Here is a 24,019-nt window from a genome sequence, read left to right on the forward strand (position 1 = left end):
CTATGGAGATTGTAATAGCCAGAGGGAATAGAAGGCATCAGTAGAAAAAGGCCTTCTGAATCAATTATGCAAGGCACAAAAGCTCAGAGACTGAAGCAACAAGCACAGGGTCTACATAGGTCTGCACTTTGTCCTCTGTGTATATATTACAGCATTTAGCTTAGTATTTTTATGGGACTCCTGACTGTTGAAAAATGAGTGGGTCTTTGATTCTTATGCCTGCTCTTGGGACACTTCCTCATGTTGGGTTGCTGTGTCCAACGTCATTGACAGTTTTAACTTCATCTTATTTTCATTTTCATTTTATTTTCACTTTATTTTATTTTGTCATGTTTCATTGTTCTCTTAGAAGCCTATTCTTTTCTAATAAGAGAGAAAGGGAATGGATCCGGAGAGGGGAGATGAGGAGAAACTGGGGAAGTAGAAGGAGGGGAGACTATAATCAGGATATATTATATGAGAAAAGGTTCTATTTTCAATAAAAGGGAGGAAAGTAAAAAGAAATGTCAGGAATCTACTTAGCATTTTTCCTTACGTGGATTTTTTACTTCAAGCCAACAAGGTCCTTTGATCTTCCTATTCATCAAAAACAGTTCCAAGCTAGACGTGTTAGTTCCAAATACATGAGAAAATGTTTCTCCTTTTAAATTCTGTGGAAGCTGTGGCAGTTCTGCCTAAAGAAGAAAATAAAAAAAATTTTTTTTTTGTTTAAAGCTATTAGTTCACGTCTTCCAGTCTATATTTGAAATAAACAAATATGGAGCAACAGAAGAATCCCTTTAATGTATATGAAATGTAATTTGCTACAAATGAAATCTGAAACAATTCACAGTGGGAAAGAAAAACAACTCATGACAAAATAATGCATCTTGATGACACCCATTAGAAGAAAAATAGGACAAGAACTCCCCCAAAAGAGAATTTCTGTCCAGAGCTGTTCTGCCTCACTGATAAAGAATAACCAAGCAAGCACCGCACCATTAGAAGAATGAAAGCAATAGAGTAGGACTCACTGAAAATGCTTCCATATTGTTTTTCATCACCACTGTCAAAAAATTTAGGAAAAGTTTCCCTTTTCTAGCATTAGGCTCAAAACACCAGAACAGAGGTAAAAGGGTTAAGGTCCAGTTAATTAATATCCACAGTGATGACTTCACCGCTCAGGAGCAAGAACAGCACTGCAGAGGTGCTATTGCTCATCTCTCACATTTTCTTCTGCTCACAAGACACTTCAGCAAACTAATGTTCAACTCCACCATGCACTATTATCTATTCTGTTTGACAAACAGTTGTACTGTTTCAACTTACTTATTTGAAGATGTATACTTAAAAGGCAGTATAACCTATGCACTATTACTTTATTTTATCCATTTCAATTATTCATGAACTGTGGGATTCAGAAACCCTACCAACATTCAGAACTGAAAGTCAGTTGAAGGTTCAAAGACTGAACAATGTCATTCTAAATGAAACCCCATAGTTTTCGTTGACTTACCGAGTATCTAACTTCTAAATACTCAGATTTTTCTGGAACATCAGGTATCTCAAAAGCATAGTTCTTTTCCACTATCTGGGTAAGCAGATATTTAAACATTATAAATAAAAACTTTGCAAAAATTAAATCAGCCAGTATGGTCTACATATAACACATGTTCTCATATTTAATCACTAGGAATTATCATCCTAACAGAATATAAACAAACAAAGAGGTATCTTTTCTCCTTTCAACTAATACTAAAACAGCTAGTGGAAAAAAAAGAAAAAAAATACTAAAGAACACCTCTTGAATGTAAATAGTTCATGGAATAGTTGAATGTAAATAGTTGCATGCAGGGGAACCCAAAAAATTAATTTCTTTTTTTTATTTTTATTTTTTTCGAGACAGGATTTCTCTGTGTAGCCCTGGCTGTCCTGGAACTCACTCTGTAGACCAGGCTAGCCTCAAACTCAGAAATCCACCTGCCTCTGCCCCCAAGTGCTGGGATTAAAGGTGTGCACCACCACTGTCCAGCAAAAAAAAAATTAATTTCTTACATTGCTTAATTTTGAAATTAAGCAACTGCATCTTACTGGAAAAATAAAACTGAAATTATAAATTCAGCTCATATTCAGTGAGTACCAGCTATCGGTCCAAGAGTACTCCAGTATGAATTAGCACCTAATATGAATTAAGCATTTTAACTCTTTCTGCAACTCTTGCAATATGGCCCCTTTCTCAGCACAGAAAAGTGACCACACTTCCCCAGTTGCACACTAGTACACAACAGTACAAAGCCTGAAAGCACAAGCAATCCAGCTCCAGCACCTATATTCTTTACCATCATCATACACTTCTTCTGAAATTTTTTTGTTTTGGAGTTTGTTACTGTCTGTCTATCTGCAGTGACAGTGATCAAACCTGGGGCTTTGTATACTATTTCTGGAATTTTTTAAAGATATTACTCTCAATTTCAAGCTCAAATAATTAAGAGTAATAGCTTCTGTAGCAACTCAATCCTACTTTTACTACAATTTTTTATAGCCAGTATTTTTGAATGGGCTACAGTAGCCATATTATAGCCAAAGCCATCAATAGCATATCAAAATCAAGACAATATACCATACAAGTCACAGGAATAAAACATTTCCATTCTATTAGGAACAGTATCATAGGCACGGAGCTTTAAAGGCAAAAACATTACTCAATCCTCTTAAAAGAATGCACTGGTAATAACTAGTATAAACAAATCATAATAGTTTCTTCACCATTTCAGAATAGGAACATGATATTCGGCAAACCAATATTCTGCGACTAACTTGCTACAAATCATCTTTCTATTCAAATTTATGACCATTACTTCATAAGTGATTTTTTTTAAAAAGTATTTTTACAAATCTAACATGCTGCTTTTTCATTCATACCTATGAAATTTCCATTTAATGAGTTATAACTATGCAGAAAATATTCTACATGAATGTGTAATAACTATTTGCCAAATTAGGAAATAAAAAGAACCAGAAAACAATACAGTATTGAATACAAACCTTGGACTTGAACTTCATTATTTTATATTTTGCTGCAATTTTTGAATCAAATTCTTCATAAACATCCTTCATTGTAACTGGAATTGCTGTCTCTTTCCCTGTGTTTAGGTCAATTTTCTGTTCTCCCATGCAGAGAATGAAGGAAAAAGCGTGTAAGTCTTCTAAGCACACAAAACCAGAAGCCTAAATCAACTCTCACCTCCACTCATTTAAACACTGACTGGCATAACATTACAAATGAATGTGAAAACACAAACCTAAGAACTATACTAAATCCATTGCCAAGTTCCCCCAGTGCATTATAAAAGCTAATCAGAATAAAGATAACCAATGGAAAAATTTAAAAAACAAATGTTTTAAATTCTGGTCCAGAAGCTTACATCTCAATTGAGATGAAGAGTGGCAAGGGCTAGGGCTTAGAGGGACTGAAGATGTTAAAAGCTCAGACAAAGAGGGGGAAGGAAATGGAAACTATTCTGTTAGATAGCCATGGAAATGTTATGCTGCCTATGGAGCAAAAGCATGAAAACTGAGTCAAATGACATGCCACATTTCAGAGTAAGAAAAATGAAAGCATTACATTTATTTTAAACATTTATTATTTTTAAAACTATGTCTATGAAGCGAGGTGTAATAGCACACATCTTTAATCCTGGCACTCCAGATGCAGGGGTAGATGGATCTCTGTGAGTCTGAGGTCAGCCTGGTCTACAGAGTGAATTTCAGGACAGCCAAAGCTACATAGTGAGACCCCATCTTGAAAACAAACAACAAAATATTTATGTTTATATGTGTCTATGTATATGAAGGTGCCAGCAGTCTAGAAAGGGTGTTAGATCTCCTGGAGTTGCAGGCTACCTGATGTGGGTGCCAGGAACTCAACCTGGGTTCTCTAGAACAACAGTAACAGCTCCTCACTTCTAAAAGCAACCTTTCCAGCCCCCAGCATTATATATATTTAAACTTTTATTCTGATAAATATTCTGAAAAGCTCAGTTATACTTCATTTCTTCATTTTCTCCACCCCTAAAAGAGTTGCTGATGAGTGAATGGTCAGTAGGTAGAACTAAAAGATTAGGGGATATAGAGAATTCCTACCCTGCAGAAAGGTAGGAGAGCAGAACACAGAATGTACGTCATATACAATTGCTGAGATTAAAAAGCAATCACTAATGTTTACCATTTCACGGGGAAGGAAGAAGAGTGTTCGCTCAATATTTTTCACCATAACACAACAGCTCACATGGGTTTTGGCTGATTCAATCCATACTTTACCAAACAGAAAAACCACACCTGAAAAAAACAAAGGAAAACAGGAAATAAAAAGCTTTCAAGTAGTTCAAGTTAAAGGGGCTATTACAAAGGCCCAATGAATGTGTTCACATATTTATACCTTTGTGACACTAATTTCCACCCAAAAGATACACCTGCTTCCCACTCCCAAAGACCAGTTCATTGTTCTGTACTTATGGCATATATACCAACATAATGGTACACGCTGTGGCTATGGGAGAAAGTAGCAAAATAACTCTCGAACTTGGTATGAATACTTCCACTAGCACCAAAATTGCCCAAATTGAAAGAAACAAAGTTTTTTCCAAGAAATCTACTTAAAACCTCTAATGAGAACTTATAAGCCTGAATATAGTAATCTAAATTGTTTAGCACTTAAATTTACTGCTGAAAAACTATTATTTGTGCATAAGAACAAGTATGTTAGTATTTTTCCTATATATGAAATTATGGAGAAAGTAGTTTATAGTTCCTACCTCTTCTTATTATAGATAACACTAGTCTCAGAAGACTGTTCTACTATAATCTATTTTAAGCTTACCTACCTCACAAGCTACTAAAACAAAATCTAGCTACTTCATATTTGTGTTCCTTTCTAGTCACCAGGTAATCAATACTACGGCAGTAAAACATGCCTTTGCAGACATCAAATCACTGTTCATGAAAACTGGCCATCATGGAATAACTCCAAAGACTTGATAGTCAACTCAAGAGATGGTCAACTTTGCAAATTCCCAGGCTCCATGAATTACGAGTAATCAACACAGCCACTCACACAACCGTTGATCTTAGATACTAAGGAAATTCTGAAATATGCAAAAGGTTACTTTATTGTTCACAAGGCCAATTACCCTAGTTTCATCAGTGTTTTCTCCTGTCACTGATTCCGGCAGAAAGAAACAAGACTATCTTAAGGATTTTCATTTCTGCAGATGATTAAAAAAACTCTTACAAGAGTTGTATGATTTTCAACAAGGAGGTGAGGGGTGGGGGTCTAAGTGAGGAATGTAAGGAGATGGAAAGGGATGCTGAGGATGATTTAAAGAAAAAAATTCAGAGTAGCACAGAAAATTAGAAGTCATCCTCACAACAGTTAAAGATGAAAAAACAAAATTTCATGCAAAGAAAAATAAAGACCCTAATATTGGATTCAAAGATTCAAATAGCTCATTTTACAGTCAAACTAATATCACACTTCATGTAACACATTTGACACTGTTTATGCCTCATTTGCCACAAAAAGATCATGGTAAACAAAGATTACATTCCCCCCAAAGTTACTAGCTGAAACCAGGTGCAGTTAGGATTATTCAACCTTGAAAAAGTCATAATGAAGACAGGATATGTTCCGATATGCAAAGAGTAAGATTCTTTTCATAATTATGGTTCATTCAGCAATAACTGACTGACTTGGAATCTGGAAGAAAGTGTTCAACAATAACGGGGTCTTATGCATACTCTGTTCTTATTAGCAGCATTGACATCACGAAAGCTCAGTGATCATTACCAACTATTACAGCGAAACTGCTCAACCCCCTAAGATTAAAGCTTTTACAAGCTATTTTATTTAACCCATTGGCATCATAAACAGAAAAATATGCCACTGCAGAGGACACACTTTAAGAAGTGCCACAGAAGAAAGTGGACTGAGAGTGATAAGCCAAGACCTATGGCAGGAAAGGACTAGGGGTGCTTTGTTTTTGGAACCTCAGTTTTCTAAGTGAATGGTCTAGATAATGTCTGAGGCCTTCTTGTGAACCAGAAATGTCCTCCTACCTCAGCATTTGGATAATGGAGCAGTTACAGATTCTCCCATTGTTAAAATAATGGTGAATTAAAATAAGGTGGCATGGATCTATAGTTTTATCTACTTGGGAAGCTGAGCTGGAAGGTCTCTTGAGCCCAGAACTTTGAGGTCAGCTTGAGCAACACTGACCTCAAAAAAATAACTGCAAAATATTCCTCATGCAATAGAACTCAGTGGCAGAGCATGGTCAATCTCCAGCATGACCAAAAAAGTTTCCAGTATCGGCCAAAAAGTCTGTGGATAGCAAGGGTCTATAAATCATCCTGCCCTAGCTAAATAAAATGTGTTAGTTAAGATACCATTTCTGCCGGGCGGTGGTGGTGCACGCCTTTAAACGCAGCACTTGGGAAGCAGAGGCAGGTGGATTTCTGAGTTCGAGGTCAGCCTGGTCTACAGAGTGAGTTCCAGGACAGCCAGGACTACACAGAGAAACCCTGTCTCGAAAACACCAAAAAGATACCACTTCTGAGCTTGACTTTAACGACCTAAAAAATTAAGATAGGGCCATGTGCTACTTAAGTGATTCTACAAGAGCATATAAATATTTGCTAAGAGAAAGTATATTAATGGTCTGACAAGTCCCCCCAGAAACCACTGACATTTTTCTACATGATATCCAGTTATCTTTATTTAAATCAGGTCTCCAAGTCAAATGGATAGCTAGTCATCCTTTTTACACACTTGCTTTACCAATATATAGTAATGCTCTCTAGTTTAATTATTAGATTCAGTCTCCAAGAAACCACTTTGAAAAATACTACTTGTGGTGCTGGAGAGATGGCTCAGCAGTTAAGAGCACTGACTGCTCTGCTGAAGGTCCTGAGTTCAAATCCCAGCTACCACATGGTGGCTCACAACCATCTGTAATAAGATCAGATGCCCTCTTCTGGTGTGTCTGAAGACAGCTACAGTGTACTTACATATAATAAATTAGTAAACCTTTAAAAAAAAAAAGAAACAAAGAAAAAAGAAAACTACTACTTATATCCACCACAGATCCCAAGAGATCCAAATGCAGACAATTCTACTTCAGGTGTTTTATACTAATCAGACAGACCACACTGACTCTGACTATACTGATTCTGACCCTTTAACAAAGAATACTGGATTATACTGGGCCCACAGGAAAATCTTATCTCTTAATTTAATCAAATCTATAGTTTTACAGATGCCAGTATACAAATCTTTTTTAACATTTATATATTGGGAGGGGGTACAGATGCCAGAGGACTACTTGCAGTAGTTTCTCCTTTCACCATGTGGTTCTGTCATGTCACCAGGCTTAGCAGTCTTTACCTGCTAAGCCACTTCACCAGCCCCTGTACACAGACAACTTTGAGGACAGTGTCCTTGTACTACCTCAATTCCACAAAGCTAAATTTTCCAACAGATCATAAGAGAAAATACAGAGGGTGTAAACCATGGGGCTAACAAGGCCAGTTAGCTACTCAAATGCAGTTCTTATATCCACAACTAAGTCATTTGAGCCAAAGGTCAGGATTCACTTAGTGAATCCTGGCATGTCAAAAGTTATTTTCCCTCCTATTTATGAGTAGAAGAACATCATGACGGCACTCACGAAGACCCAACAAGTAGCTGAAAGAGTCAGATGAAGATATCTGCACCCAACCAATGGACAGAAGCACCTGACCCTTGTGGTTGAATTAGGGAAAGGCTGAAAGAAGCTGAGGAGAAGGGTGACCCTGCAGGAGGACCAGCAGTCTCAATTAACCTGGACCTCCAAGATCTCTCAGACACTGGACCACCAACCAGGCAGCATACATCAGCTAATATGAGGCCCCCAACACACTTACAGCAGAGGACTGCTAGATCTGTGTTCATTCAGAGATGATGTACCTAACCCTCAAGAGACTAGGGACCCCAGGGAGTTTAGAGGTCAGGTGGGGTGGGGAGTGGGGGCATCCACATGGAGACAGGGGATAGGGAGGAGGTATGGGATGTGGAACAGATAGAAGGTAGACAGGGTGGGAGGGATAAAATCTGGAGCATTAGAAAATAAATAAATAAATAACAAAAGAAGGGGAAAAAGAAAAAAGAAAAACACATTTCCACTACTTCATATTTGGGAATACTTTTTAAATTCTTAAAAAGTTAACCCCAAGAACGAGAATAAGACAGTTCAACCTAGTAGCAGATACATAGACACAGGAACAGATATCTGTTCAGTTCAAAAAGGAACTTCTCAGACAGTTATCTGTGTTCAAAATAAAATAATATACCTCTAAAATCACAATGGTGTTCTGAGCTACTCTTGGGTGATGTTTCCTCTACAAGTCCCTCACTGGAAGTTCAGAACTATAAATTCTTACAGAATGTTCTCTTTGTTCTGTTGTTGGGCAGTCATTTTAACCAACCCATTCCTAGCATTGACAGAATTAGTTCATTAGAATGACCAGCAGTGGTGGTGCATACCTTTAATTCCAGCGTGTGTTGGTTTGTATATGCTCTCAGCCCAGGAGTGCAACTATTAAGAGGCGTGGCCTTGTTGGAATGGGTGCATCACAGTGGGGATGGGCTTCAATACCCTCAACCTAGCTACCTAGGGGCAAGTATTCTTTCTGCTAGCAGTCTTCGGATGAAGATGTAGAACTGTCAGCTCATCCTGCACCATGCATGCCTGGATGCTGCCATGCTCCCACCTAGATGATAATGGACTGAACCTCTGAACTTGTAAGCCAGCCCCAATTAAATGTTCTCCTTTATAAGAGTTGCCTTGGTCATGGTGTCTGCTCACAGCAGTAAAACCCTAACTAAGACACAGCACTTGGGAGGCAGATCTCTGTGAGGGCTAGGCCAGCCTGGTCTATGACAGCTCAGACTATACAAAGAAACCCTGTCTTGAAAAACAAAACAAAACAAAACAAACAAACAAAAGACCAAGAAGTCAGTCTTGACTCCTATCTCCAATTTACAGTCATCTGCCCTCATACAATCTACAACAGGCCAAAATATATAGTTAAAAAAACTATTTACTTTTTTATTTCTACCCAGTAACCGGGGTCCAACTACCCAGCACTTACTTTTACTCTGACTGATCATCAGGGCTTCCACATTTCCCTGCTACCCAACTCCCTCTTCAATGAGTGTATACACACACACACACACACACACACACACTTCTCCACACATGCTAGAGCATTCCTGTTAAAATGTAAAGTCAACTATGAGACGATATACACTACAATTAAACCTCCTGACATTTTTCCAGTATTCTTTGAATAAGACTGAAAGCTGAAATTCCTTGAGAGGGCTTTCATGGTCCTTCAGTATGTAGCTGTGCTGGTTAGTTTTATATCAACTTGACACAAGTTAGAATCAGTTAGGAAGAGGGAACCTAAAGTGAGAAAATGCCCCCACCAGATTGGCCTGTGGTACACTTAGTTAATAATTGATGTGTGGGGCTCAGTTCAGTGGGGATGGTGGCATCCTGACCTGATGGTCCTGGGTGCTACAAGAAAGCAGATTGAGCAAGCCACAAGTAGCAAAAAGCAGCAGTCCTTCTTGGCCTCTTTATCAGTTCCTGCCTCTAGGTCCTGCTTTGAGTTCTCACTCTGACTTCCCTAGATGATGGACTACAAACTATAAAAGGGAATAAACCCTTTCCTCTCCGAGTGGCTTTTGGTCATCGTGCTTTATCACAGCAATAGAAACTGCAATTAAGATGCTAGGTTTTGCCCTTTATCACCTTCATTATTCATTATGTATCAATTTTGTCATTTCCAATAATTTTATAATCACACAAGCCCCCTTATCCTCTTGCCTCTTTTAGATCTTTGCACTTACTAGTTCCTTAAGTTAAAGTGCCTTTACCTTAACTTTGTATGTGTCTCACCTTTCAATCAGGATTCAATTCTTTTTTTTTTAATCTCTCAAACAATACATCCCAACCACAATTTCCCCTCTCTGTACTCCTCTTAGTTCCCCTCTACTTCCTCTGTCCCCCAGATCCACTCTTCTTCCTGTTTCACTTCAGAAAAGAGCAGGCTACCCAGGGATATTAACAGAACATAGCACAAGATACAGTAAGACCAAGCACAAACTCTCACATCAAGGCTCACATGAGGCAACCCAGTAGGAGGGAAAGAGACCCAAGAGCAGGCAAAAAAATCCAAGATACTCCCACTCCCACTTGTCAGGACTCCCCCAAAACACCAAGCCAACAAGTATAACATATATGCAGACAACCTAGACCAGACCTATGCAGGCTCCATGATTGCCACCTCAGTCTCTGTGAATCGCCATGAGACCTACTTAGTTGATCCTGGGAGACATGCTCTCCCATATTATTCAGTTCTTTAGAGTCAATTGGTCGACCTCCAACTACCACCAACTCTCACCTCACTGAGAATGTTAAACTTCTGTATAAGGAATTTGTCTAACTTGTTCACTCCACCTCAGTGTCTAGCACACAATGGATGTTCTCTGTTGAATAAGACAAATTAGGCCAGGCAGTGGTGGCACACGCCTTTAATCCCAGCACTTGGGAGGCAGAGGCAGGTGGATTTCCGAGTTCAAGGCCAACCTGGTCTACAGAGTGAGTTCCAGGACAGCCAGGGCTACACAGAGAAACCCTGTCTCGGAAGAAAAAAAAAAAAGACAGATTAGGACTTAATTTTTCTTTAAATATTAAAGTCTACCAAATTAGGCCAGGCATGCTGGCAGATGCCTTTAATCCCAGTACTGGGAAGACAGAGGCAGGTCAATCTTATGCGTTCAAGAAGCCTGTATCAAGTTCCAGGACAGGCAAAGCTACATAATAGAGGCTCTGTTTAAAAAAAAAAACAGTTAATTAATTAATTTTAAAAGAGACAAATTAATGTCTGATTCTATTAGAAAAACAAAGCCAATCAGTATCACTAATGTATTTAAGGGAACAGGCACTATACTCTGTAATAAAAGTCTAAGATTACCTTAGGTATGATTACCTGGTTGGTTGTATGGATCTTCATAAGCATCCAGCCAATAAAACTGAAATACTTGCTCATCATCTGCCCCTTTTACCAATGGGAGATGATTGGAATCCACTTGAACTTCCTGAGGTATATTTCCATCCTCCTGATCAATGTCCCAACAAGAGACATCTGGCAGAAAATTTTCTCTGTAGAAATCACATTTTCAAAAACTTTATAAAAGCCAACAGAATAATTAGAGTACTATATTTCAGAACAATCGTGAAATGCACTTACAAGTAGGATGTGGTTCCCCTCTCAGGATCTGCCTCATGTTCCACCCTTTCTACTGGTTCAATCTCTTGGACCCAAGTCTTAGCAGTCACAGGCTTCTCATCTACCTTCTCTGTGTCCATGGGCTCATCAAAGTCACCATCTTCAAACTCCATTACCCCTGGCTCCTGCTCATCTTCTGGACACTCTGGCTGAGCCAGCTCTCCTGTAGACATCACCATATATTCCCATCACATGTTACAAAGCTGATCCAACATTGAAATTAAAGCCCTTTCCTACATTATACTGTATTTCTCTTAATCTTCATCTTGGATGCTTTCAACTTTTACTACTATAAATTCAACCTTTCATGCTTTGATTGCCACCTTCAACATCAATCACCCTGTATCACCAAGCATCCATGTGTGGCAGTTGTTGCTCAACAACTTGCACTTTTGCCTAACATGAGACTTACCAGCAAATTCAGCACTTTTAAGAGGAATGGGAGTTAACAGAGGCTCATTCCTGAGGACAAGGGAAGCAGGTTTTCCTGAAGGAATTGCCTGTAAATGTTTTTAAGTGTTTAGTCAGTTAGAACTGCATACTAAAAATACTTAACTGTCCTGCCCAGACCAAAGATAATGACAGTTCGCACTTATAAAAAGACTTTATGTATTATTAATGTAATGGCTTCAATTATTTCACTGTTACCTGGATTTACACAAAAAAATACTTGTTTCCAGGAAGAAAATTATTGCATTTAACACAGTTGTAATACCTATAATAAACATGTACTAGTTACTACAAAATTTACTATGAAAAAAGCAGGCACATGCTATTTTTAAAATACATGAAACTACATACTGAATGGCAGTTCTAATTTAAAAGAAACAAAACAAATTCAAAAGCATCTCCTTCATATAGGCAAATAAATTTAAAGCAGAACAACAAATCAAGGAGGGTATTTCTACTGACTTTACCTTAGCGGTATGCACTGAGAAAGGATTGAGCAAAGCTCCAGTAGATCTTTTTTTCTTTGGTATCAATACAGGTGGTGGAGCTATTTGAGCTGTCTAAAAGGGAAGGGGAAGACACATTAACTGTCATGCCTGGTTTTCCACATAATAGACAAAAAGTACATTTCTTCTCTCATGCCCAATAAGTAAAGCATTTTTCCTTCCCTGCCCCCCCAAACAGGATCCATGCTCATGCACTGCAGTTACTATAGCAACAATACTACAGAAATCACTAGAAAACCCGAATAGATATTTAATTCATTCCTAATTTTTCTTTCAAGAATTTAACATACTTTCTTCACTTACCCTTCCATGTATTACATTAACACCCAACAAAATAGAATTACATAATATGGGTATTAGCCGATTAATCCAGTCACTTAGAAAGCATACCTCTAAATAAAAGCTTAGTCTTTATGATATATGGCCAAATCTCAAATTCAGTGTAAAGGAGCCTGTTTGAGTTCTATCAAAGGCAGCTCACTTACTCTTCCTTCACTCCCACTCAGAATTCAGAACAGGGTTCTCATGCCCAAGTGTGCAGATTGACAGGCTTCAATCCATTTACAGAACATACATTAGAGCAACTGAATACAAGCACTGAATATTCACAGAACTGACTCGTGGGTGTATTCTTACTACTTCTAATACACACCCACACAGCCCATCTACTTAATCTTAGAGCATAACAGTTGGAAACTCCTCACCTAAAATGGTGAGAAGAAACCTCAGTGAGAAGAAACTAATGTAAGGCCTTTTGTTTTATGTGGGGTTGCGGGGGTTGCATGTGTGCATGCGTGGTGACATCCAAGTACTTTTCTTTCCAGTGATACTCTTTGTTGTACAATTAGTGAATTGTTTCTTAGCCTATGTTCCCTGTGTATTTTACTACTCCAGGAAATTCACTTACCTCAGTGTTCAGATCCTGTAGAATGTCACCTAGCAGATCATCCTTCGACAAGTCTATTGCTTTCTGTATATTATTTAAAAAAAAAAGCTCAAATGAGCACACTCTAGATTGAACTTTCATACAGACCATGCACCCATCTCTGAAAGGAAGCACTTAACCCTATCAGTCCTTCAGTGCTCAATCTCATGTACTATTCAGGCTGTAACAATCAATCACTTTTACATACTCAATTTTTAAATTTATACTCTCAGCCTCTATTTTCATCTTTACTCTGTGATTTTCTTGCTTGTCACTAAAATTAAACATACTGTCATTTCAGCTTTTCTATTCAATGTTTTTTGTCTCCTAAGTTCAAACCACTGAGGTACCTATATTCACATAAAACCTAAATTCATCTTATTAAGTGCAATTCATAGAATGTTACCCAAACATGTATTCAACACATACCATTTGTGCAACGAAATATTAAATTCATTTCACAGAGGGAAAAACCATGTTATATCAGAAAACAAGAAACTCACATCTGTAGTTTTCTTCCCAGCACTAGCAATGAACATTGCCTTGATATTGTTTGGTTTTGTTACTGAAGGTTTCTTTACGTCCTTCCTGTCCTTTCTGTGTGCTTTGCCATCACTTCCTATTGAAAAAGAAAGTATTTAGGAACATGTACTAAATGGAAAACTAAAGCCTAGTCATAGTCATTCATTGTGTATATATGAAAACTTAAGAAGAAAATAAATTAAGAATTTGAAATACAAAATTGGGAAATTCTGCACAACGTACATAGCAAAGAATCTTTTAAATGGGATAAATTAAAAAAACTCTCAGGGCTAAGTTATAAAAAAGCAGTGAAATATAATGAATTAAGTTTCATGGAGAATTGGGTGTAACTAGTTGTTACTGTGAATACAAAGCTTTTGAAAAGTAAGGGAGTAGTTGTTTTCTTGCTTCCTACAAAAATAAGACTATACAACTAGCCTGCAACCATTAACAACTGGACACATGCTCTATGTTGTATCAAACTGAATGGCTCACTTGCTCATTCCAAGACAACTTTTGTCTTCTATCTTCCCTTGTGGGCATGACTAAATCACCTATGAACTTTCCTAATACTGTTCATTTTAATATCACTTTCTGATTCATTCCAGAATAATGTAAATCTTAACAGAAACTAGAATGACTAATTAAAACATTACAATAACAATATACAGACTAGATGACATAGAAAAGTCTAAAGAAAGCTGCATTCTCTTATGAGAAGCCCTTATACACAGTTGAGCATGTCTTACTCTTTCCAAGTACCTTGCTTTCTACTAATCCCTGGTCTTACTAATATTAAAATTTTCTTTTAATAATCTCTGCTTCATAAAAAGAAAAGTCTAAAGAATAACTCAATCACTTATGAAAATTTACTGTATAATAAAGGTGGCTACTCAAATTACTTCATTTGTCAATAACCAATGTCCACTAACCATTTTAGAGCAATAAACAGTATTAACACCAATATGACAAATTTAAAAATAAAATACACACGTATTTTTAGGAATTGCTCAAAATTTGTAATAATATACTTTATAATTTTTTGAATTTTTTTTCAAGAGAGGGTTTCTCTGTGTAACTCTGGCTGTCCTGGAACTCACTCTATAGACCAGGCTGGTCTATAACTCAAGAGATCTGCCTGCCTCTGCCTATAGAGTGTTCAGATTAAAGGCATAAACCACCACACCCGGACAAAATTTTTCTATGTATACAATATACTTTGATGCCATCTATACCTCAACTCCCTTGCCCCAACTTTCCCCCAGCTCCTCCAATAAAACTCTCCCAATTTCCTGTTCTTTTCTACTATAAGCACTGAGTCCAATTAGTGCTGCCTACATATGCATCAGTATGAGATTATCCACTGGAGCAGACAACCTGCCAGTTAGCCATTCCCCAAAGAAAGTGAGTCCCGCTCCCTCAGTACTCAACAACTGCCAAGAGCTCCTCAGTTAGGGGCACAGTAGTTTTGAAAGGTTTTGCTGTTGCTGGTAGTTTGGTTTTGGTTTTGGTTTACGTTTTAGTTTTTATTGAAAATAGATTCTTCTCTCATATAATAAATCCCAACCATAGTTTCCTCCCTCCATTCCTCCCAAATCCTACTACCTCCCCTCTCCCTCAGATCCATTCCCCCTCCTTTCCTCTTCAGAAAAGAACAGCCTTCCAAGAGATGACAACCAAACAGGACAAAACAAGATACAATAAGACAAGGCAAAGGCCCTCCTATACAAGCTGACCAAGGCAGCCCAACAGAAGGAAATGAGAACCAAGAGCAGTCAGAGATACACCAGCTTCTACTGTTAGGAGTCTCACAAGAACACCAAGCTAAGAGCCATAACATATATGTACACAATATAACATATATGTCCATGCAGGCCCTGTGCCTCCCACTTCAGTCTCTGTGAGCCCATGTGAGTCCTGCTTAGGTGATTCAGTGGACCATGTTTTCCTGGTCCTCAATCCCCACAGACTCCTACAATCTTTCCCCCTCTTCTCTGGGGTTGGGACCCAAAGGAGATCTTAATTCTTTGTAACCTACATATTGTAAACACTGTAATTAAAAAATCCACTTGTAGAAAAAAAAGACTAATAAATTCAACTACATAAGAAGTAACATTTTAAAAAACAGAAAAGGCTTCTTCTTCAATACGTATCATGAATAAATGAACTTAAGGCCAAAATTCAAGAGAAAGTAATCAATAAACACAAATTAAATTTTACTTAAAAATCCTCAACTTCATATGTAAAACTATAAATGAAAATTACAGAGATATTACTTCTCATAGATCAAAGTACCAAAATCTCAAAAAGTTTGACAATACATTGTTAGCAAGACTTTGGGAAAGCAGACATTTGTACACTGTTAATGAAAATGTATAATTCCTATGAAGAACATAAGTTGGGCATAGTGACTCAGGGATATAATTCTAATAATTAAGAAGCTGGGACTGGAGGACTCAAGAACCTGAGAGAAGAAGATCTTGAGTTCAAAAGTAGTCTGTGCTACCTAAGTATTAAAAAAAAAGAAAAGAGAGGTTAAGAGATGGATTAAAGGCACTGGCTGTTCTTCCAAAGGACCCAAATTCAATTTCCAGCACTTACATAATGGCTCACAGCCATCTGTATAACTCTAGTTCCAGGGAATTCTATGGCCTCTTCGGCCTCTGTTGGCACTAGACACATACTTGGTACAGACATACATATAGACAAAACACAAATAAACATTAAAAAATGAAAATAAAGATAGGGGCTGGAGAGGCAGCTTAGAGATTAAGAACACTTGTTACTCTCTTGCAAAAGACCCAATTCAGTTCTCAGCACCGACATGGTAGCTCACAACCATTCAGAACTCCAGTTCCAGGAACTCTAATGCTCGCTATGATTTCCATGGGCATCAGGCATGCACATGGTACACATACATACATGCAGGCAAAATGCTCATACACTTGAAATAAATCTTTAAAAAACTTTAAGAGAATTTTAAAAACAAAAGTTTTCATATACACTCTCCAAGACAGCATCTAAAATTCCTAACATCTAGGAATTTTACCTGAGGAAGGCACAGAGATTTTGGATGCTGTACTATTTATAATAAATTATTGAGGGCTGGCGAGATGGCTCAGAGGGTAAGAGCACTGACTGCTCTTCCAGAGGTCCTGAGTTCAGATCCCAGCAACCACATGGTGGGCCAGAGAGAGCATGACCGGAGCATGCAGGCAAACACTCATATATACTGTTATCATAGTTCATAAATGTAAAATAAAAATAAATCTTTTTAAAATAACTTAAATAAATAAATTATTGAAAATTATTGAATACAACAGTTATATACATAAACACAAAAGATTTCTAAAAACATTTGAAATGTAAATAAAGAAAATATCCAAGAAAAAAAAAGAAAGATTTCTATACACTCTATGTATCACACTAGAGTGATTTTCAGCATTTTGCTAAGCAAAAATAAAAAAACTATAGACATCATTTATTTAACAAAAATAAATCGAAACATATACACACAATTCTTGGTAAATAGCCTCCCAAAAAAATAAAATTGTTAAAGCAAAAACTTGAACACAAATGTTTAGAGTTTCAGTAAGGACAATAAACAAAATATGGAAACAACAGATACCCAACTAATGAAGAGATAAACAAAATATAGTATATACAACTACATAACAGTATATTACTCATTCATAAAAGGAAAGTACAAGCATATGCTCTAACATGAATGAAATTAACAACCTTATGCTAAGTCAAAGAAGCCAGACCCAATGGTCAACTATATGATTCCATTGATATGAAATGTCCTAATAGAATAAGCAAATCCAATGACATAAAGTAAATCAATGGCTGCCAAGCACTGAAGGAATACTGGGAAGTGACTGCTTAATGAGTATTGAGCTTACACCTAACAGGAAGCTATCTGGAATTACATAGTGGGAATGGTTGTATACATTGCAAATTTACTAAAAGTCATGAACCATAAATACATTTTTAATATATTTCCCATGTGCCTGAACTGTGAAAACTATAGGACGCTTGTGAAAACTTTAAGACAAGAGAGTTACATGAAGATCTTTCAATTTTCATTGAAATCATTTGGAGCAATGTTTATATGCCAGTAAACAAAACTCATGCTTTAAGACTGAGTAGAGCCAGGAGGTGGTGGTGCCCGCCTTTAGTCCCAGCACTTGGGAAGCAGAGGCAGGCAGATTTCTGAGTTCAAGGTCTAGAGAGTGAGTTCTAGGACAGCCAGGACTATACACAGAAACCCTGTCTCGAAGAAAGAAGAAAAAAAAACCAAAAACAAAAAAAAAGACAGAGTAGTGACGATGGGTGATGGTGGAGCACACCTTTAATCCCAGCACTCTGGAGGCAGAGACAGGAAGGTCTCTGTGAGTTCAAGGCCAGGATGGTCTACAGAGAGAGTTGAAGGACAGCCAAGGCTACACAAAGGAACCCTGTCTTGAAAACAAACAAAACAAAACAAAAAAGGTGAATACAGAGAGTTCAATAGAGGTGTGAATAAAAAAAAGAAAGGCTTCATGAGAAGCCTTTAATCTCACCACTAAAGGTTAGGAAGATTTATACAGAAATACAGGAACAAAAGAAGTATAAGTAAATACCAATGCAGAATTCTTCCACAGTTTAGTGCTGGTTTTATTTTACTGTGATTTCTCACTGGTCTCTTTTCACTTCCAAGTAGTTGGTAGTTTTTTCTACCTATGGTACGCAAGCCAATCCATGATAAGGTGTTTTACTTCTAGCCAAAATTCTGTAACTTTTTCGTAAATTGTAAAGTAAATTGTTGAATTCTGTTTCCCTTTATATGCTCTTGTGATCTTACCAGGCTTCTGGCAAAAGATGGTGGGGAGCTGTAGGCATATTGGGGGGTAGGGGTGGCGAAATATGACGTAAAAATTTCTAAGACTAGCTGATTTCTAGAATGTCAAATCTTCTCTTCACTGATGTCTAATCAAGAAGGGAGAAAAACACAATCATGGAAACACAGTGATGATGACTCCTTCATTTAAGAAATATTGCATACTTTCTTTGTACTGGCTACTGTGTATGATCAACACTGGAGCAACTGGGACATAGGTCTTTTCTTTGAGATTCTTTCTGTCCATTCCAACTTCCTACTACACAGCTAGCAAAACTAAGATCAGGTGACAAGACCAGGTCAAGACCATACAATTAACAACACTGCCCTAACTCAAGCATACTCTCTATACCTCAGCACCAATGAGCATATCCATTCCCCAGATCTGAACATAATTCCCCACTTAAAAGGAATTAAGATTCTAGGGAGGAACAACCAATTCAAGGTTTGTAACAGAAGAGTACAAGATAAGCCTGAAACTTATTCAGTGGAGTCCCTTTAACCATCATTTTCATAGGATCCTACCAGTCTGAACCTCAAAAGGAAAAATGAGAGGCTGGGGAAATGGCCTAGTGAGTAAGACCACTTGCTATGAAAGCAAGATGGCCTGAGTTTAAATCTCCAGCACCCTAGTAATAACCAGGTATATAGCCTTACATGCCTGTAACCCAAGTTCTGATGGACAGATGACTGCATTCAGGGAGTCTACTAGATGGACAGCATGGCCAAAATCAACAGACTTCAGACCCTGTCTAAAAAAATTTGGTGAAAAGTGAAAAGGGAAATCCCCAATGTTGTTCTCTGGCCATTGGCACTCACCCACACACATGTGCTCAGCAGCCCACATACACAAAAGGAAACATGCTAATGGCCACAGAACTCTAATAGTGAGGTTCTTAGGAATACACAGCTTCCAAGTGATAATATAATAAAAAAAATAGAGAAGCTGAGTACAGTGATATGTTTAATGCTTAATGAACACATGAAAGTATCACTTGAGTTCAAAAGTTCGATAGCAGCCTGAGCAAACCTTATTGAAATTAAAAGTACTTAAAATAATTAAAAGTAATTAAAAGAATAGTTTAAAAATAAAATAGGACCACCAATACCCACTCAAAGCATTGTGTGAATTTTTGTGAAGAAACAGAATATATACAATATACATGGCTTAAAATCACCTTGTATCATACAAAGGGAGAAATGAAGTTTTACATGTAATCTGACATTATCATCTTAACCAAGAAATCAAACTTATTATTGATAATAATGGAATAAATGAAAATGAGAAGGTCTCCATTCCATATTTACTCTAAAATCCTTCTTTACTGTTGCCAAATGACCTGGACCTAATAGGCACAAAGAAGCAATTAGGAAAATCTAAGATTTTGGGACATTCAATTAAACAACTAGCCCTTTAAAAGTTTTAAGACCATGAAAGACAAAAGGATGGGAAGGAGGAATAGCTGTTCAGCACATAATAAGACCTAAGAGTGAAAGGACATAAAAACTAAAGTAAATTCTTCATCTTAAGAAAGTTATGGGAGCCAGGGAGATGGCTCAGCAAGTGACAGCACTTGCTGAGCAAGCCTGACACCCTGAGTTTGGTCCCTGGAATCCAGGTTTTAAAAAAAGCAATGTGATGGGGTGGCATGCATCTGTAATTCTAGTGCTCCTACAACCAGAAGGGAGGCTAAGATAGGAGAATCAACTATGCTCAAGTTCAACTAGCCTGGACTTCTTTTTTTTTGTTGTTGTTGTTTGTTTTTTGTTTTTCGAGACAGGGTTTCTCTGTGTAGCCCTGGCTGTCCTGGAGCTCACTCTGTAGACCAGGCTGGCCTCGAACTCAGAAATCCACCTGCCTCTGCCTCCCAAGTGTTGGGATTAAAGGCATGCGCCACCACCGCCCAGCAGAATATGTATATAACTTCTTTTTTTTAAAAGATTTATTTATTTATTTTATGTGTATGAGTACACTGTAGCTGTACAGATGGCCATGAGCCATCATGTGGCTGCTGGGAATTGAACTCAGGACGGCCCGGCTCACTCCAGTGTAAATACACTGTAGCTGTCTTCAGATGCACCAGAAGAGGGCATCAGACCTCATTATGGGTGCTTGTGAGCCACCATGTGGTTGCTGGGATCCCAACTCAGGACCTTTGGAAGAGCAGTCAGTGCTCTTACCCGCTGAGCCATCTCGCCAGCCCTCAAATGTTTTAGCTTTTTTTAAGACTTATTTATTATTATATATAAGTACACTCTAGCTGTCTTCTGACACACCAGAAGAGGGTGACAGATCTCGTTACGGGTGGTTGTGAGCCACCATGTGATTGCTTGGATTTGAACTCAGGACCTTTGGACAAGCAGTCAGTGCTCTAACCCACTGAGCCATCTTGCCAGCTTAGCCTGGATTTTCACAGCAATACATCAATAAAACAAGAAAGACCTCACCTCAAAGTAAGGTGGAAAGAACTCCTCTTACCTACTTACCTACACACACATACACAATAGCATACCAGACATGCCAGTGCACCCTTCTCTTTCTATTCCTCTCACTCTCTCTCTCCCCACATACGAAGTAAAAAAATATCTAGAGACTTTTAATTATAAAAGATGTTGCTGAGATAAGTAGAATTTTTTTCCTATAGACAACATATTAGATAATACCATGAAAATGGTGCTGTGGTTAAGCAGGCAAGCATCGTTACTCGTAGGAAGCCACTGTTGAAGTTCAAGAACCTAACCACGTAAGTCTCTGTATATGTGATTAGGAAAAGGGAAAGGAACCAAATGTTAAACCAAAGTGAGGGTTATATCATGTAAAATTTCAATTAAAGCAAATCGGTTCCCCAGAAGGCTCACTCAGCCTCTTGGGACAGCAACTACATGATGTTATAATCCACAAAATTTACTATTGATAACCTCTCTCTCAAGTTAACAACAACAAATGCATCATGTTTTAAGGAAGTTTCATTTTAGTGTTTGGATGCCTTCATTGCTACTCCAGGTCACATGTTGAACAAGCTAAACTTTGTTTTTCTACTATACAATTATTAAAGTGCTAATACTCTAGGTATATCAATTCAGTAGGAATTAAAAGATATTACTTATTGTTGCATCCCTCAAAATCTGCAATTTTAAAATAACTAAAGAACTGAAATTTTTTAACATAAGTAAAAGATCAAAGTCTCCAGATAATGAGGACATAAAACTCTATTTCCTGCTAAAATTTTTGCTTCTTACAGGTAATGTTCAAACCAACTTTTTCTCTATTAGAACATATTCTCGAAGATAGACTATATCAGAATACCAAGTCATTTCAAATTTTAGACAATTCTTTAAATCTCAAAATGACATTTTTCAAAACAAAATGTTGGTACCTTTCCCACAGGTGTCAAGTGCATCATCTTCAAGGTCATCATCAAAAATCTCTCTGCCATCTTCCACATAGCCTGTACCATCTGAAAGAATAAAACTGAATATTGGAATCAAGTTTCTAAAAGTACCCCAAAGCTGGGCATTCCTGTAATCTCAGCACTCAAGGAGCTAAGACAGGAGGATTACAAGTTTGAGTCCAGCTAGAGTGACAAAATGAAGTGGAGGCCAGTCTGGGCTACAGAATGAAAAAGTGCCTCAAAGTAACAAACAATAAAAGGTTAACAATAAGACAGTGTATACTGACGGTCACCCAAACTGACAGGATCCAGAAGTACCTGGAATATAAACCTCTCGGCATGCCTATGGCCAGTTCTGCTAATCCAAAGCTGCAGGGTCTACATCACACAGGGCAACAACAGGATAACCAGGAGGTTAATCGGTGAGGACCAAATATTAGTAGTGTCACAGAAGCCAGAGATCCTGAACCAGATCGACACGTTGCAAAGAGCATTTACAAGTGAATCTGTGTGGACAGAGGCATATACTGTGGGACATACTGTAACACAGTACAGCTTCCTTGATGAGATGTTTTCTGTGCTTTGTTTTTGTTGTTGTTGTTATTGCTGTTGACAGCGTGTTATTTTAGGGGGAACAATGGCAGCACTGGCTGACATGAGTCTCACTGAAGTTGAACTGGTGATGATTGACTTCTTATACTCACTCATTTTTACCCTCAGCTTCTGATATGATTTATTAAGAATTGCTAATAAGTAGATAATATATTCTGTAGATTTAAGGTATGTATAACTAATTTTTATATAAAATGTCCAGATTTGTCATTCTTTTAAGATTCTTACAAGATTACTTTTAAAGATAAATAATAAAATATTTACTCCTTTGTAACCGCAAATTGCTGCCTGCCAGTAAGAGAAACTAGCTGAGAAAACTATCTTACTTGCTCACACTTTGTTAATCTATAACAAGTTGCTTAGTTACAAATATACATGGATTTGGGGAAATAATTTTTTTCTTTATCTGTACTTCTTAATGTTATTTCTTGTAAAGGTATTGGGGAACACAGTATTTTTTCATAATCACTTACTAGAAGAAAACTAAAATGTAGTCACATTGTAATTTTATATAGCTTGAAAGATTTTGCTGGGATATATAAGCTATAAGAGAAAGAATAAAGTATGAGTGGCTGGAACACTGATTCCCCCATCCATCAACTGTGTGTGTATGTGTAGTTTGTATGAATGAGGGTTGGAGCACCCATCAACTATGTGTGTGTGTAAGGTTTGTGTATGTGATAGGTTGGAGCACTGTTCCTTCCATCCACCAGCTATGTGTATGCATGTGTGTAAGGTTTGTATGAATGGGGACTGGAACATTGTTCCTTCGATCTATCAACTGTGTGTATGTTATGTTTACATGTAGAGCTTTGTCTGGGTATGTTGGAGCTTGATCCATCCACTAACTGTGTGTGTATGTGAAATGTATGGAGCCTGCTTGCTTTACTCTAACCACTCTATGTGTGAATGTGTACTAATACTCTATGTGTATAAGTTTGTCTATAGGTCTGTATGCATGTATGTACATGTGTATATATGTATGTTTGTATATATGTTATTAAACATGGTCTTTTGTTTTATCCAATCTGTGTGTGTGTGTGTGTGTGTGTGTGTGCATGCGCACACCCAAATTTTCTCTTTTTCTTCATTTTTCTCACTAGCCCTAAGTAGTTAACTTCTCAAGGGCTGGTGAGATGGCTCAGTGGGTAAGAGCACTGACTACTCTTTCAAAGGTCCTGAGTTCAAATCCCAGCAACCACATGGTGGCTCACAAGCACCCATAATGAGATCTGATGCCCTCTTCTGGTGCGTCTGAAGACAGCTACAGTTTACTTAATTATAATAATAAATAAATCTTTAAAAAAAAAAAAGACAAAGACTTCTCTAATCACTAGCTGCCTTTGGCAGCAGCCCCTGT

The 24,019-nt window shown here is 37.7% G+C and overlaps 1 protein-coding gene across 1 annotated transcript in view; it reads right to left on the reverse strand.

Annotated features, from left to right (window-relative positions):
- The window catches only part of Pola1 (DNA polymerase alpha 1, catalytic subunit), a 312,053-nt gene that overhangs the window by 278,413 nt on the left and 9,621 nt on the right, over nucleotides 1-24,019 (reverse strand). Inside the window, exons 4-14 of the mRNA XM_031364848.1 lie at nucleotides 22,033-22,113; nucleotides 13,755-13,870; nucleotides 13,234-13,296; nucleotides 12,288-12,380; nucleotides 11,783-11,870; nucleotides 11,332-11,533; nucleotides 11,071-11,243; nucleotides 4,205-4,317; nucleotides 3,025-3,141; nucleotides 1,496-1,570; nucleotides 536-674 (exon numbers count right to left, since the gene is read on the reverse strand). Coding sequence (XP_031220708.1) covers nucleotides 536-674; nucleotides 1,496-1,570; nucleotides 3,025-3,141; nucleotides 4,205-4,317; nucleotides 11,071-11,243; nucleotides 11,332-11,533; nucleotides 11,783-11,870; nucleotides 12,288-12,380; nucleotides 13,234-13,296; nucleotides 13,755-13,870; nucleotides 22,033-22,113 — 1,260 coding nt within the window. The remainder of the gene's footprint in view (nucleotides 1-535; nucleotides 675-1,495; nucleotides 1,571-3,024; nucleotides 3,142-4,204; nucleotides 4,318-11,070; nucleotides 11,244-11,331; nucleotides 11,534-11,782; nucleotides 11,871-12,287; nucleotides 12,381-13,233; nucleotides 13,297-13,754; nucleotides 13,871-22,032; nucleotides 22,114-24,019) is intronic.

This window comes from Mastomys coucha, chromosome X (assembly GCF_008632895.1).
Source record: "Mastomys coucha isolate ucsf_1 chromosome X, UCSF_Mcou_1, whole genome shotgun sequence".
In the NCBI taxonomy this organism is placed as follows: Eukaryota; Metazoa; Chordata; class Mammalia; order Rodentia; family Muridae; genus Mastomys; species Mastomys coucha.